This window comes from Anopheles darlingi, chromosome 2, assembly GCF_943734745.1.
Source record: "Anopheles darlingi chromosome 2, idAnoDarlMG_H_01, whole genome shotgun sequence".
Lineage (NCBI taxonomy): Eukaryota > Metazoa > Arthropoda > Insecta > Diptera > Culicidae > Anopheles > Anopheles darlingi.
This window is the reverse complement of record NC_064874.1, coordinates 24,924,403-24,936,902: the sequence shown is the minus strand read 5'-3', so window position 1 is coordinate 24,936,902 and position 12,500 is coordinate 24,924,403. Positions and strand designations below refer to the sequence as shown.

Here is a 12,500-nt window from a genome sequence, read left to right as displayed (position 1 = left end):
TTTAGTTCGTCCATTTTTCCGTTTCGTATTCGTTTCTGCCAAATACACCTACTCCTTATTGCCATTGCACACGTGCGTTCTAGTTGCAGCGAAAATAAACGCAAAGGACACCTTCATAAATGGGGGTGTGAGAACAAAATGGCCTCGTACGTACTGTAGTTATGCATTCGGATTATTCTTTCTCGAATTTGAGATGACAAGTGCATTTCCTAAATGTTTGTGGCCGACAGCGAGCTTATGAACAGAATAGTGTGTATATTTAAAGATAGCTGACTGGGTTTTAGTTGCGTAGGATCGATGGCAATATTAAAGAAAGCGATTACAAATGATTGATTTCTCTTTGTCAAGATAATAGACATATTGACCAGACATTCTGATGGTATTGCGTGGTTGAACAATAAAACAATAATTACTCTGCATGAAGCGTGCGGAAAGGATACTACTATTATAATTTACCAATCAAACAACTTTAAGTGTGCTTCTACATGTGATTATTTAGTATCATTCTGCGCGGTCTCGATTCATCTTCGTTAAAGGTAGGAATTCTGGTAATAATTACAATTGGCATAACATATGGACCACGACGGTTGATCTCATTACGTCTCAAGCACGCCGTTTCAACAAAACAGCATGCGCTTAAGAGAACATTATAGCAATCTCATCTTAGTCCTGTTTTGTTTTGTTACCTTAAGAATGTTTCATTCGAAAAAGTGTAAACTTGGCACCAATAGAGTTGAAAGAGTACGTAAACTATGCAAGCATAGGTTACCCACACCCGCTCCTCCTGCGTTCTAGCCGTTGATTCCGGGTATCGCATGCATTCGCATATTTTTAACCATTTATACACGCGTATCGTACTTTAATTGACTATAATACCGCCTATTCTTGGCCAGTCCCATGTTTGTCTGATTTCGTGTCGTTTCTGGTTATGTTTTGGGCCATTTTCAAACTAAATTTCTATCACACGTGCCACATACAACTTCTATTCTGCCTACCTTGGAGTCGTCCCTTACCCAAAAAAAAAACAAAAAAACAAAAAACGATTACCTCAATACGAATAATCCGTAATTTAGTCTACCTTCATCATGGTGCATTATCGGAAAGTAGTGTAATGTGCGTAGTCTGGGGTAAATTGCAATTAATTCCTTTGGGTTTTTTTCTGTCTCAATTTCATTTAAATATGGGCGTTTACTTGAAAGTTCAGCAACCGACCACTTCTGTGGCAATACGGTATAAGATTGTGGGTAAAGGCAGTCGTAGGGGGTGTAACTGGCATTGGCGCGTTTGGAGACATGTGAAATATGCTGGAATACAAAGCAAGCAGTAAGGGCTTTATACATCCTTCCATACCCAGAGCAATGTTTCGTACGTCTGGTTAACTTGAAACCCACAAATGCTCCCTCTGCCCCTTTCTGTCGTCTGCTATATTGGGAGTACTGAGGTATCCAGTTGACTACCATTGCATCGAGATTTTGTTGTAATTTTAGCTTGTAATGCGCAAATCGCTCGTTTGTATCATTCGTTTATCTTCTGTCCTTGGGTTGTTTCTTTTGTTGTAAATGGTTATTTCGCTTAATCTTGCGCAATAATGTTTTGGCTTAGCTCCATCGGTAAATATACTTTCAAAGGTAACTTGCTACTACTTCTGGGTTAGTTTTTTTAACATCCTAATGGCATTTGATTTTGAACGTGGTTTTCCCGGTCATTCTGTGTTGTTACTGTATTTTTTTATTGCATGTATATAGTTGTATTGCTTCTTTTTTAATTCATCGCCGTCAACCTGGGCTTTTGCGGCATTGCTTTTCTTTTTCAAATACTACCAGGGCATTTATGCTGTCCATCGCAACGTAATGAAACAGCCTTTAACTGACGTATTGGTGTATCTATTATTAATAATAGGAAGCAAATGTGTGTTAAGTACCATTCTTCAACCTCAGAAGTCAACACTATCGAAAACTACAGTTCTTTACTTCGCTTCTAATTCTAGATTCTATAAAAAATCTAACTTCAGCTGCTTATTGAATATTGGAAGGCGTGTATTAAGGGTTCTCTCTCTCTCTCTCTCTCTTTACTTTCTATTTACTCTCCCCAACCGTTCGTATCCTCCTCTCAAGACATTTTCTCCGTAAGTTCTTTTCTGTTTGTGTTTACAAGATCCGCTCGATCATCACTTTTACTGTCTTCGTTTCGCTATCATGTCTATCATAAGAGATATCCTATCATATAATATGATGTTCAGTATATATGTAAAGTGGTACTTTAATTAAACATTTGAATTATTTTTCTAAATATCACTACTCGTTTCGGTAACGCATTTATAGGTTCCTTTCTTTTAGGATGGTTAGAACTTTAATTTGAAGCCAACCACCGTTACTCTGAACGTTGGCAATCACTCTCTGCAGAGAATATCATATATTTTCCCTTGCTCTATCTTGTTCGGTTGGATGTCTCACATTGTTTCCTGATTTCGAGAAGGCAGGAACAACCAATTGATAATACCAAAAGTGTTTATGTAATAGAAAAAAAGAAAGCGGTAAATATTTCGATAAAATTAATAAGAAAATACTGAATAGTATAGGCAGAAACTTTAATTTTAATGGGGAGAAAAGCGGTTGTAAAATTAGTTTAAATAAAATCCGTTCATAGAATGAGCCAAGTTTCCAATGATTCCGATCACATTCTTCTGCCGCTCTTTTTTAGCAACAATTTTTTTGCATTTCTTTACCTTTCTGAAGCAGGTTTTCTTCACATACTGTTTCGGGCCTCCGTTTTGTAAGTACTTCACAGCACATATGTTATCGCCGATTGGTATCGGTAAGGCGTCTGGTCTTTTGCTTGCGCTATTGCAGATGGTATGGTAAGTAAAATTGTTTTAACAATGGGAGCAGGGCAGAGAAAACCCATGTGAAACATTCAATTGAAAAACTTCATTAACTCATGACATTCCCTACTAGTCTCGTTTAATCAAACTATCAGAAAATAAGTTCGAAGGGTCTACCGTGAAGATTCACTCCAACATCATTCAAACCGCGGATGAATTGTTTTTCGATCGTATAATGGTAGTACGAGTTTCGACTTGGCTTGAGTAATAATTTATCAATTTATACGTTCCGTCTTAACAATTGTAGTACGGATTCTGTGTTTGTTGATGGTAACAATAGTAGAGCAATAAAAGAGCGGTAGGATAGTCATACTGAGCAATATTCTAATACCAAATAGTAAGAGAGGGTTAGAGGAGTCCAATGATCAGCTTTATGCTTTAGCTTACGTACACTCATGCGTCACCCTCACCTTCGCTTGTTTCTACGTACAAATGACTCAAATTGGAAACAGTCTCGTCTATAGATAAGTAAATTTGGTATATAAAGATTTTATGTTTAATCAAACTACCATACAAGTGTATGCGTTTTTTTGGCATAAAGATACGATCAAGAGATTGCAACTCGCGAAGGAGTGCTTGTGTGCGCCTTTCGCAAAGATTCTGCCAATTCAATCGTTATTCGGGATGAGATGTGAGTGTATATCGTATGTACAAATATCATGGAACTCTTCGATTCCATCGAATCCTTTGCAGTACAAGATACGATAACTGCTGTCTAGTTTCTTCTTTTTAATTTGGTTTCGCGTTTTCCCTTTTGTTTAAGAAAATCTTCCACTCTTTTCTTAGTGCCGTTTCGCCGCACTCGAATCGTCTCTTAAATAGTTGGCACTATTTGATTCGTTGGTTTGTAAATATAATATATATGTATATACTTTATATGTATATATATGTTTAAGGCCAGTTATTGTTTTCAATATAAATTCTTAACACACGTTCCTCTGTTCGCATTTTCTTTTACGCTGCATTAATCATTCGTCTTACGTAAGTTCTCCTCCGCATATTGCTGTTGTCTTTCTAAGTTGATAACAAACGTTACTTAACTAGAGTCTATCGGTTCAGTATTGAAACGGGTTAATATAAATTATTATGTTTGATTAATTCGAACTGCCACTACCAGGAACACGCTAGGTAAAGTTTTCTTGCTTTCTGCTTCTTATGTTTCACTCCTATAGCTCGCGACAGTCAAGGAGACGCTGATGATGCTGAGGGCTGCGCGGCATGCACTAGGCAACATTCGCGAATCATTTGCAGCTATGGGTTGCTCAAGTTCTAAAGAGAAACTACTTATGTTTCTTGTTTCATCTCTTTTCAAGAGCAATCCGATCTGGCTCACTCTATCCTACCTTGGTTGTCCCGCCATCTGTATGGATTATTTCGTTAATTATTGTCCTAAGGATATCTTATTACAAAAAAAAACTCAAGAAAACCTTCAAAACAATCAACGTACAAACGGGTGTGTTTTACTGTTGCTTATAATAGCCTTCAATCTTTACGTTACTGTTACATTTCATAGGTGCATTGCTCTATCGCTACAACGCTTTAGAATAATTGTTAATATTAGAGTCTCGGCAGCTTCCCTCTTCCTGGCTGCGTTTGGCCTTTGGCCTTTCTCCTCCATTTATACAACATTGACCTGCCTCTAGAAGGACCTCTTTTTTGTTGTTATCATAATAGTTGCTTGTTGTTCTCGTTGTGTGTCTTTAAAGCCTTGTATCTCGAATCACTGACTCGTTTCGTGAATCGCGTGAAATGATGTAGTTTGAATACTAAAGAGAATACCTTATTATAACGTATCTTTTTTCATTGTCTATCATTTTACCCTCCTCTAGGTCTAGGGATGCTCGAGATGCACTTTCTATCACTATGGCCTGCCGAGTCTGCCAATGTCCATATTCCAGAGCAACAGTGTCAACGAAGGAAGAAACTGTAGTAGTAGTAGTAGTAGTAGTTATTGTTGTAGTAGTAGAAGAAGAAGACTAGTAATCATAGCCATCCGTTGCGATCATTACGAAAGCAAGACTCTAATGGTATTATTCAACTGTAGGCATTACCATTTCCACATCCATTCCGTGTTTACGAGTGTACAGTAACGTCCCCACGATCCAATCGCAGTCATTGATGTGCTTTCCCCGTATAAAACACTTCATTTCAAGGATCGCTTAGTAACTGGCAGGGGTGTAAGGCATTTTCCGTGGCTTTCGTACCGCTTCCATTAGTGGGAAGGAGCACGTACTGAGACGTAGTTGAGACAGGCTCCAGCTTCCATAGTACTAGGTTTCACTGTACTCCTCGGGCTATTCTACCCCTTCCTCCCGTTGTCCCTCTTTTCCAGCCGACGAAAACGAGAGCTCATTGTCGTAGAGCAGAAGATCTGCATCCACAGCTGCAGCAGCAAGGTAGGAGGTTGATGAGCAGGAAGAGTTTAGTACGGCCGGAGCGAATCGAACCACTCAGAGATCATCCTGTGGTTCGATCTTATCTTCACGCGGCAACAGCACAAGATATTGGCGATCGATCTCATCCTGCCGCTCCATCATCTCCGCACGCCAGGAAGCCTCGGCATGTTCGATACCGGCCGCCGTAGCAGCTGCTGCCGCGACTGACGCTGGATCCGATCGCATCATTATGTCGACCGCATGGCAATCGGGGCCACTGTTTGCAAGACCGGCCACTAGATGGGAAGGTGGTGCTGGTCCTCCGCTGCCGCCGCCTCCGACTGCAGCGATAGCTGCCAAGTTGCCGCCAGCCGTTTCGTAGTGCGATCGCTCGTTGTATAGCATCCCGCTAGTGATGGTGTGCGTTGTCGGTTGGTATAGCCGGTCATGGTGATGCATCATCGACGGTGAGTTGAGCGACTGTTCGTACTGTCGGTTATCTAGCAGATACGAGCTGGTGATCGTACTGACGACTGGATAGTAATGTCGCTCATCACCACGGTATACCGGGACGAGCGGATTACCGCCACTGCTGCCACCCGATGCACTATCAGCGACGACGGCCGCTGCCGCCACAGCAGCGGATGATACGAGGCCAGCCGAATCGTACATGCGTGTATCTCGTGGCATCATGCTGGCCGCAAACTCGTACCGTTCATCCCTAGGTACCGGTATGTATTCCGATTGAAACGTGTTGTCGCTGGTGATGACAGTCGTGGCAGCGCTCGCCGGTGCTACCGCCTGTATGGTGGCCGGTACCGGCATCGCCGGTGTTGGCGTTATTGCTTGATAATAGCGCTCGTCATCAAACGTGTCTTCAAGAGTGCAGAGTACATACGGAACGAGAGCAACGCGCCAATCAAAGCAACGACGAGTCGAGGAGGACACATACAACCACACGGTAGAGAAATGGAAGCGAGAAGAAAGTAGCGACCAAGAACGACATTAAAACGAAATTTACAATGAAAATTTGAAAGAAAAACAGATTGAAAGTCACTCAAATTTGGATTTCAGATCAAATGGACCATCAACAGTTCCGCAGGAATTTGCATTGTACAACACATCACATGATCATTACCATAGCGGCGAGACACGACACCAAGAGCGCACGGTGACAAGAAAAAAAAACAGCATTTTACCGTTGTCTGCGGACTGTTGAGTTTTGATCCGTAGATTTCGGAGGGTGCTATTTTTTGCTATCTTCCCGCGAATGTGGTGTGGCACGCCGTGATGAGTCTGACCATGAGTCCCGGGATAATGATGATGGCAAGCCATTTGAATGCATTTTTATTCAATTTCCTCCGACCCACACAACCATCCATCAATGCGTATCTTTGCACGGTGGATGATGGCGCTTGGCCGCTTTTTTGTAGTATTTCTTCCAATTCTTCAGTTTCACAACGCCCCCAAACCGGTACACATCATGCATTCTCTTTCTTAATTACTAAATCTATCACAGTTTGCAGGTATGTTGGCTCTCGGCCGTTCGTGCATCGATGATGCATCGAAGATCACAGGAATTTTTCGTTTATATTCGTGAGCATAGCGAAATATTATTTAATAAATGTTATATAGTTATAAAGGATTATCAACATATACGGGTACAAATACATTCAATATAATACCACTCCAGTGTTGTACAGCAGGTCAAAAGTCGACGTTCCATATTTACCGGTAGCTGGATGGGTCCGCCCGTAGCAATCCAAAATCCAGGATTCAGGAAGGATGGGTGCATTTTATGGAATGTTTTCATTAGTGGATTTATATAATAGTATAACAAGTTCATCTTACACATCGCTTCCGTTGGAATCGTATTGATACCAAACAGGCTTACTCGTGACACTTAAAGGAAAGATCAAAGTAAAGATTAGTAGCAAACTGTTCGGTGGGATGAGGTATGTATAGCATTTGAAGAGGAGAGCTGGGAAATAGAATAATGAGTTAGAATAATAATGACTAGAAGCAAAATATCTAGTTAAACAGTAACCAAGAAAAGGGTATGGATACGAAAGATTCCAACAAGTAGAAAATAGTGTTTTATCCAAACATACTTCTTGTGTGCGCGCTAGTGGCATGCGCACGGCATACGGGATTGGTGTTCACTTTAAAATCGATAAGATGAACATGATGATGGTGTAACAGGAAAACGGGTTTTGGTATCCTATCTATATCAAGACGGTGTGCTATATTATATAGTGGATCAATTTGTTGTACTACATTTTAAAGATCATACACAGTTGGAATGAGGAAAAGATTGGGGGTAGGACGGTGTGAATATTGCATTCAGGCCTGAAGCCACAACTATAAAATCACACTCAATACCTTCGGCTCGCTCCTTTCTGTACCAACTTACTTCCTCGAGAGCGAGGAGTTGGTGCGATTCGAGCAGCAGTAAAAACATGTCTTTAAACATTTGTGTTTCTGGTGGTTGACAATACCACAATATGTATAATGATAGCATCACTGTTTTCTGAAAACAAAATTCTCAGCCGAAAGGCGTGTGATAGACGTTCCAGTACATTAATCGCCTAATTTTTATGATGACCAGCACTGCGCTGTTGTCAAACGGGCGCAAATCGAGAGGGAAATACAAAGCGCAATTAATACTCCTGCCCTTATCATAATGAGCTAGTTTGAACGTGCATGTGCTTGCTGTAAGTAAGGCATTAGAGAGGTTGGCTGAGCGTTCGAATATTACTGGAGATCGTTCGAATGCATCCGTCTTGCTCGGAGGACTTTGTGGTGAGATCTATATCCTCGTGTTCTGCATGTTGCAGAACATACAACAGCGTTGTATAGTTGCACATATTTGCATTCGCACAGCAACAACGGATGACGATGAGCGCGACAGATATTTGTTGTTCACAACTCTCTCCGAGATGTGCATACGGATTACCCATCATAGAGTTTCTTTTACCCATCGTAGAGTTACTAGTGATGATGGGACCTAATTCAGATGGCTGGGGTTATATCATAAATGCAGCAGCTACACGTGGCACCTACAGAGGACCTCCACAACGCAAAAAATAGTGTTTGATAGCACAACTAGAAAACCAACCAAATATTTAAGCCATTATGTTTGCAAGATCTGTAGAGTACACCGATGAGGACTGTAAAGTACCCCTAAGACGATGGATTGTCTTGATGTTGATTCTATGCCAGACAACATTGCCGCGTGATTGGTTCCGTTCCGCATTTGCATTCATATGCTCGATGAAGAGATAGAAAGGTAGAGCGGGATAGAGAGAAAGAAAGATATACCGTGTACTGGTAGGTTAAAGAATGACAAATGTTTTGTACTTACTCAAAGCAAAGAAAACAAACTTTGCTTTACATCGTGTGGCAACTAGTGCTATGACTGACCCTTCCCAACCAGTCCATTAGAAGTTCGAAAGAACGCAGAACACTACGCACCATCTTTGGTGCTGCGTGTTTTTCTCGGTCCGGGAAAAGTGTTCTCTTCGTAGATGGAGTGGTAGGGGGAAGGGCTTGTCTCTTCCTCTATCCAACAGCACAGCCAATGCGATTTTGCCGTAGCAAGCATCCGGTGATAGCAGCAGCAGCAGTAATCTAGTCTTAGCTGGTAGCGGCGTAGTACAGCTTTTGAGGCGCTTTGTAAACGAGAGTGTCCCTTCTTCAGCAGGATAGGAGGGTGTACACCCGTGTGTCGTTGTGTCTCACAGTGGACGTAACAGCAACGCAACAGAATACTCTGGAAGCGATTCGGTGGTGTTTCGTACTCGCAGAAAGACCATCGTTATTTTGCTGGAAATAAGTTCTCCTGTGTAACCGGGCTACATTGAAACAATTGCGCGCTATCCTCGACACCTTTCGCACTAAACACACGCGAACAGTTCAATTGGACTGTGAATGGCTCTGTGCGGCGTATGGTGTACCTTAGTATCAGTGTGCGTGTGCAGCATCATGCGGGGGTCGTGGATTAGGTGGGCTCCTACTATCCATATCCATGCTTAGTTCGCATCTGGATAGTGGTGGTACTGAAGAGCATCGGGGCAATGGCGCACACCTCGCATGCCATTCCTTGTGGCATTCGCTTTGATTACTGCAAAGGATCTATTAAGATAAGGAAGGGAAAGAGACTACTGCCCCATTAAGACCCATTTCAACCGTAATGGTGTATTGTCCGTCTTTACAACAAACGTAAAACACGACAACTAGAAAACCCAGATAAACTGTAGGTTATATTTTGATAAATTTATTTAAATAGTATGTGTCGATTGGTTTGGTAGTAGCATTCGAGATGCTAAGTGCCGATTATTCCACACACAAAAGGGGAGGGGGCACATATCTTCTACGCCAAGAGAAGGTCCACTGGAAGTTGGCTTAAACTGAACGAAATTAGGAGGGTTTCATTCAGTAGAGCGCACTGAATGCTACACCTCGCTGCACGCGGCCGTTGCTCGTTTGTGTGTTTGTTGTTTTGTGACCAACCAAGACGGTTTTACTCCGTATACTCTAAAATCAATCAATAATGTTGGCCACAAAACTTACCTCTAAAACACAATCGTGTATAGTGTGTTTGTCTTGTCACAATCGTGCAAATGTATAGCGCGGGCAGCAGCTGTTTTTTCCTACTTTTGCAATTTGCCATTCCTTGGGATCTTATTGGTTGATGAAAATGTTGTCACGCGAATTATTCACTCTTCTTCTAAATCCCTCAACACCATTGAACCCTCTTCTTTCCACCCAAAATACTGTCTTTTGGTTTGAGATAGGATAGCCTTGTCGACCCACTTATTGTGTGTTGTTGCCGCATTTCTATTTTAGACCAAAAGCGGATTCAGAATTCACTGCAAACGCATGCCTCTTGTATGCTGCATGTCCACGGCAACCAAGCATCTGACCACACGGTCGAGAGCTTGTATAGTTGTGGACTGTATAGGACACAAAGAGTGCTTTCATGTGTGCTCATGTCCTTAATGCTGCCACCATGGTTGGCGCTACACAGTTTTTGTATGCATGCACCACAGATGGGTTACATCAGATATACTTATTTCGAAGGGAAAGCATAAAATATTCACATCGCTTGCGCTGTTTGCCGCTGGGGTACTGCTGCCGGATGAATTTCTAAAGTATATCTGCTGTTAATGATCCGTTAATTATTGTGATCTTTCGCTCCTCACTTCAATTCTATCTTAAATACTAATTATCTAAAAGAGTATCTCACACAGTTTTCTCTTTCTCTTCCTCTCTCTCTCTCGTATGCGTACATTTTGCATATAATGTACAAACACAAAAGGGGACAAATATTTACGCCTCCGAAGATTTCATGGATTTTTAAGATCGCGTACTATCGTCAGAAGTGCACACTGCGACTCTGTTCATCAGTATCCCTAACTTCGATTTGTTCACCCTGCCTTGCACAACACACATTGTTGTTAATTAGTATTAAAACAAGGGTAATGCTTTTCTTACGAAGAAAGAAAACAAAAAGAAACTTGTACATAATGCATACCACCGTTCCTCTGTGGTCAAGCAGCAGAGCGTACAATTAGCGTCCCTTGATGAGGACTAGGGGATGAGGCGGTGAGAGATTGCGTTATGAACGATGCATCCGGCTTATACAATTCCCCAGAGTCCAGAGCGTTGCTTGGTGTTGCAAAACAATTAAACATAGAATAAAACTATTGATCGCTAGTCCTTTGCTCGGTCTTGAGCGATCTTATTTGTAACATCGGCGATCAGAGATACGTTTAGAAAGGAATCTACTACCCATGTATGTATAGGTGCGTGTGTTTTCGGGTGTGTAGCATTGCATTCTTATCTATTCCTTATCGTCCTTACTCTTCTTGGCAGAGAAAACAGGGCTCTTCTCGGGTCTAGCATTCACATTGGTGGGTTTTTGTGGCGTTGAGGGTGAACAGATAGCTGAGCATGAGCGGGGTGGCGTTGAGGAATCTTACAAATACGAACTCCGTTCATACTGGTATGGATATCAATTTGAACTTGCGCGGTACCACCATCTCCAACCGTTCAACCGGATTTTCCTTCAAGCTGCATTTGGACGACACATCAGATAAAGTAAAATGCATGTCCTTTTTTTTAGAATCGGCGACTAAATAGACTACCGGCCAAACGGCCGATATTGTCCTGATTGTTACTGGACCGGCCGCTGCCTCCTCCGAGACCACTGTTGTTGTTGCTCATCCAGCTTTTACCCCCGCCGCCACTGTTGTTGTCGCGGAAACTATTGCCGCTCGAATTTGAATTGCCACCTCCGAAATTGTTGTACGACATATTGTTACTGTTTCCGGAAACTCCCGAACCGCCACCACCACCGCCTCCTCCTCCCAGATTAAACAGGGATTGCGGCTTCTGGTTGTTGCCCCCGCGGTTGTTGTTGCTAAAGCTATTGTTATCATTATAGCTATTGCCGCGGTTGTTGTTACCACCGCCACTTCCGCCATAGCCACCGCCGCCTCCAATGTTATCATCGTTGAAGCGACTGTTGGACGAATTATTACCCCGGTTGCTCATTCCGCTGTTGTAGGAGTTGTTCCCAACGCTCGAGCTGTTGCCACTGAACATACCGCCATCGTTGTCATTGTTGAATCGGCTGCCGGATCCAGAGCCACCGAACGAGCTGCCGGCTCCACCGAAGTTGGAGCTGCCGCCACCGAAATTATCGTTTCGGCCAGCTCCAAAATTATCGTTGCGATTGGAGCCATAATTGTCACTATTGTTCCCGCCACCACCGCCGCGGTTGCCACCAAAGTTGTTGCGACCGCCCCCGAAATTGTTATCATTGGAATAGTTATCGTTGCGGCCGCCGCCAAAGTTGTCGTTCGCAAAATTGTTGTCATTATTGCGTCCACCAAAGTTATCGTTCGAGAAGTTACTATTGTTTCCACCGCCAAACACATTGGAATTGCCGCTACCACCAACACCACCGAACGAATTATTATCGTTGTAGTTGTTGTTGTTGCGGTTCTGGTTGTTACGGTTGTTACCGCCACCCATGTTGTTCGAACGGTTCATACCGATGTTTCCAACGCTACCGCCGCCCCCACCAACAGCGCCCATACCACCTCCGCTGCCGAGACCCTGATTATTGCCCCGCATGCCCGCCTTATTCTGGTTACCACCGCTGCCACCCATATGGCCTCCCCCTCCTACAGAGCCCTGAAGTGGCTGCTGCTGTTGCACGTTGCTTCCTCCTGCAC

The 12,500-nt window shown here is 42.8% G+C and overlaps 1 protein-coding gene across 1 annotated transcript in view; it reads right to left on the bottom strand.

Moving 5' to 3' along the window:
- Positions 1-6,318: 6,318 nt before the first annotated feature.
- The window catches only part of LOC125951268 (uncharacterized), a 10,061-nt gene continuing 3,879 nt past the window's right edge, over positions 6,319-12,500 (bottom strand). Inside the window, exon 5 of the mRNA XM_049679982.1 lies at positions 6,319-12,500. This exon is cut by the window's right edge and continues 591 nt beyond it. Within this exon, the coding sequence (XP_049535939.1) occupies positions 11,380-12,500 (1,121 nt within the window). The 3' untranslated portion in view covers positions 6,319-11,379.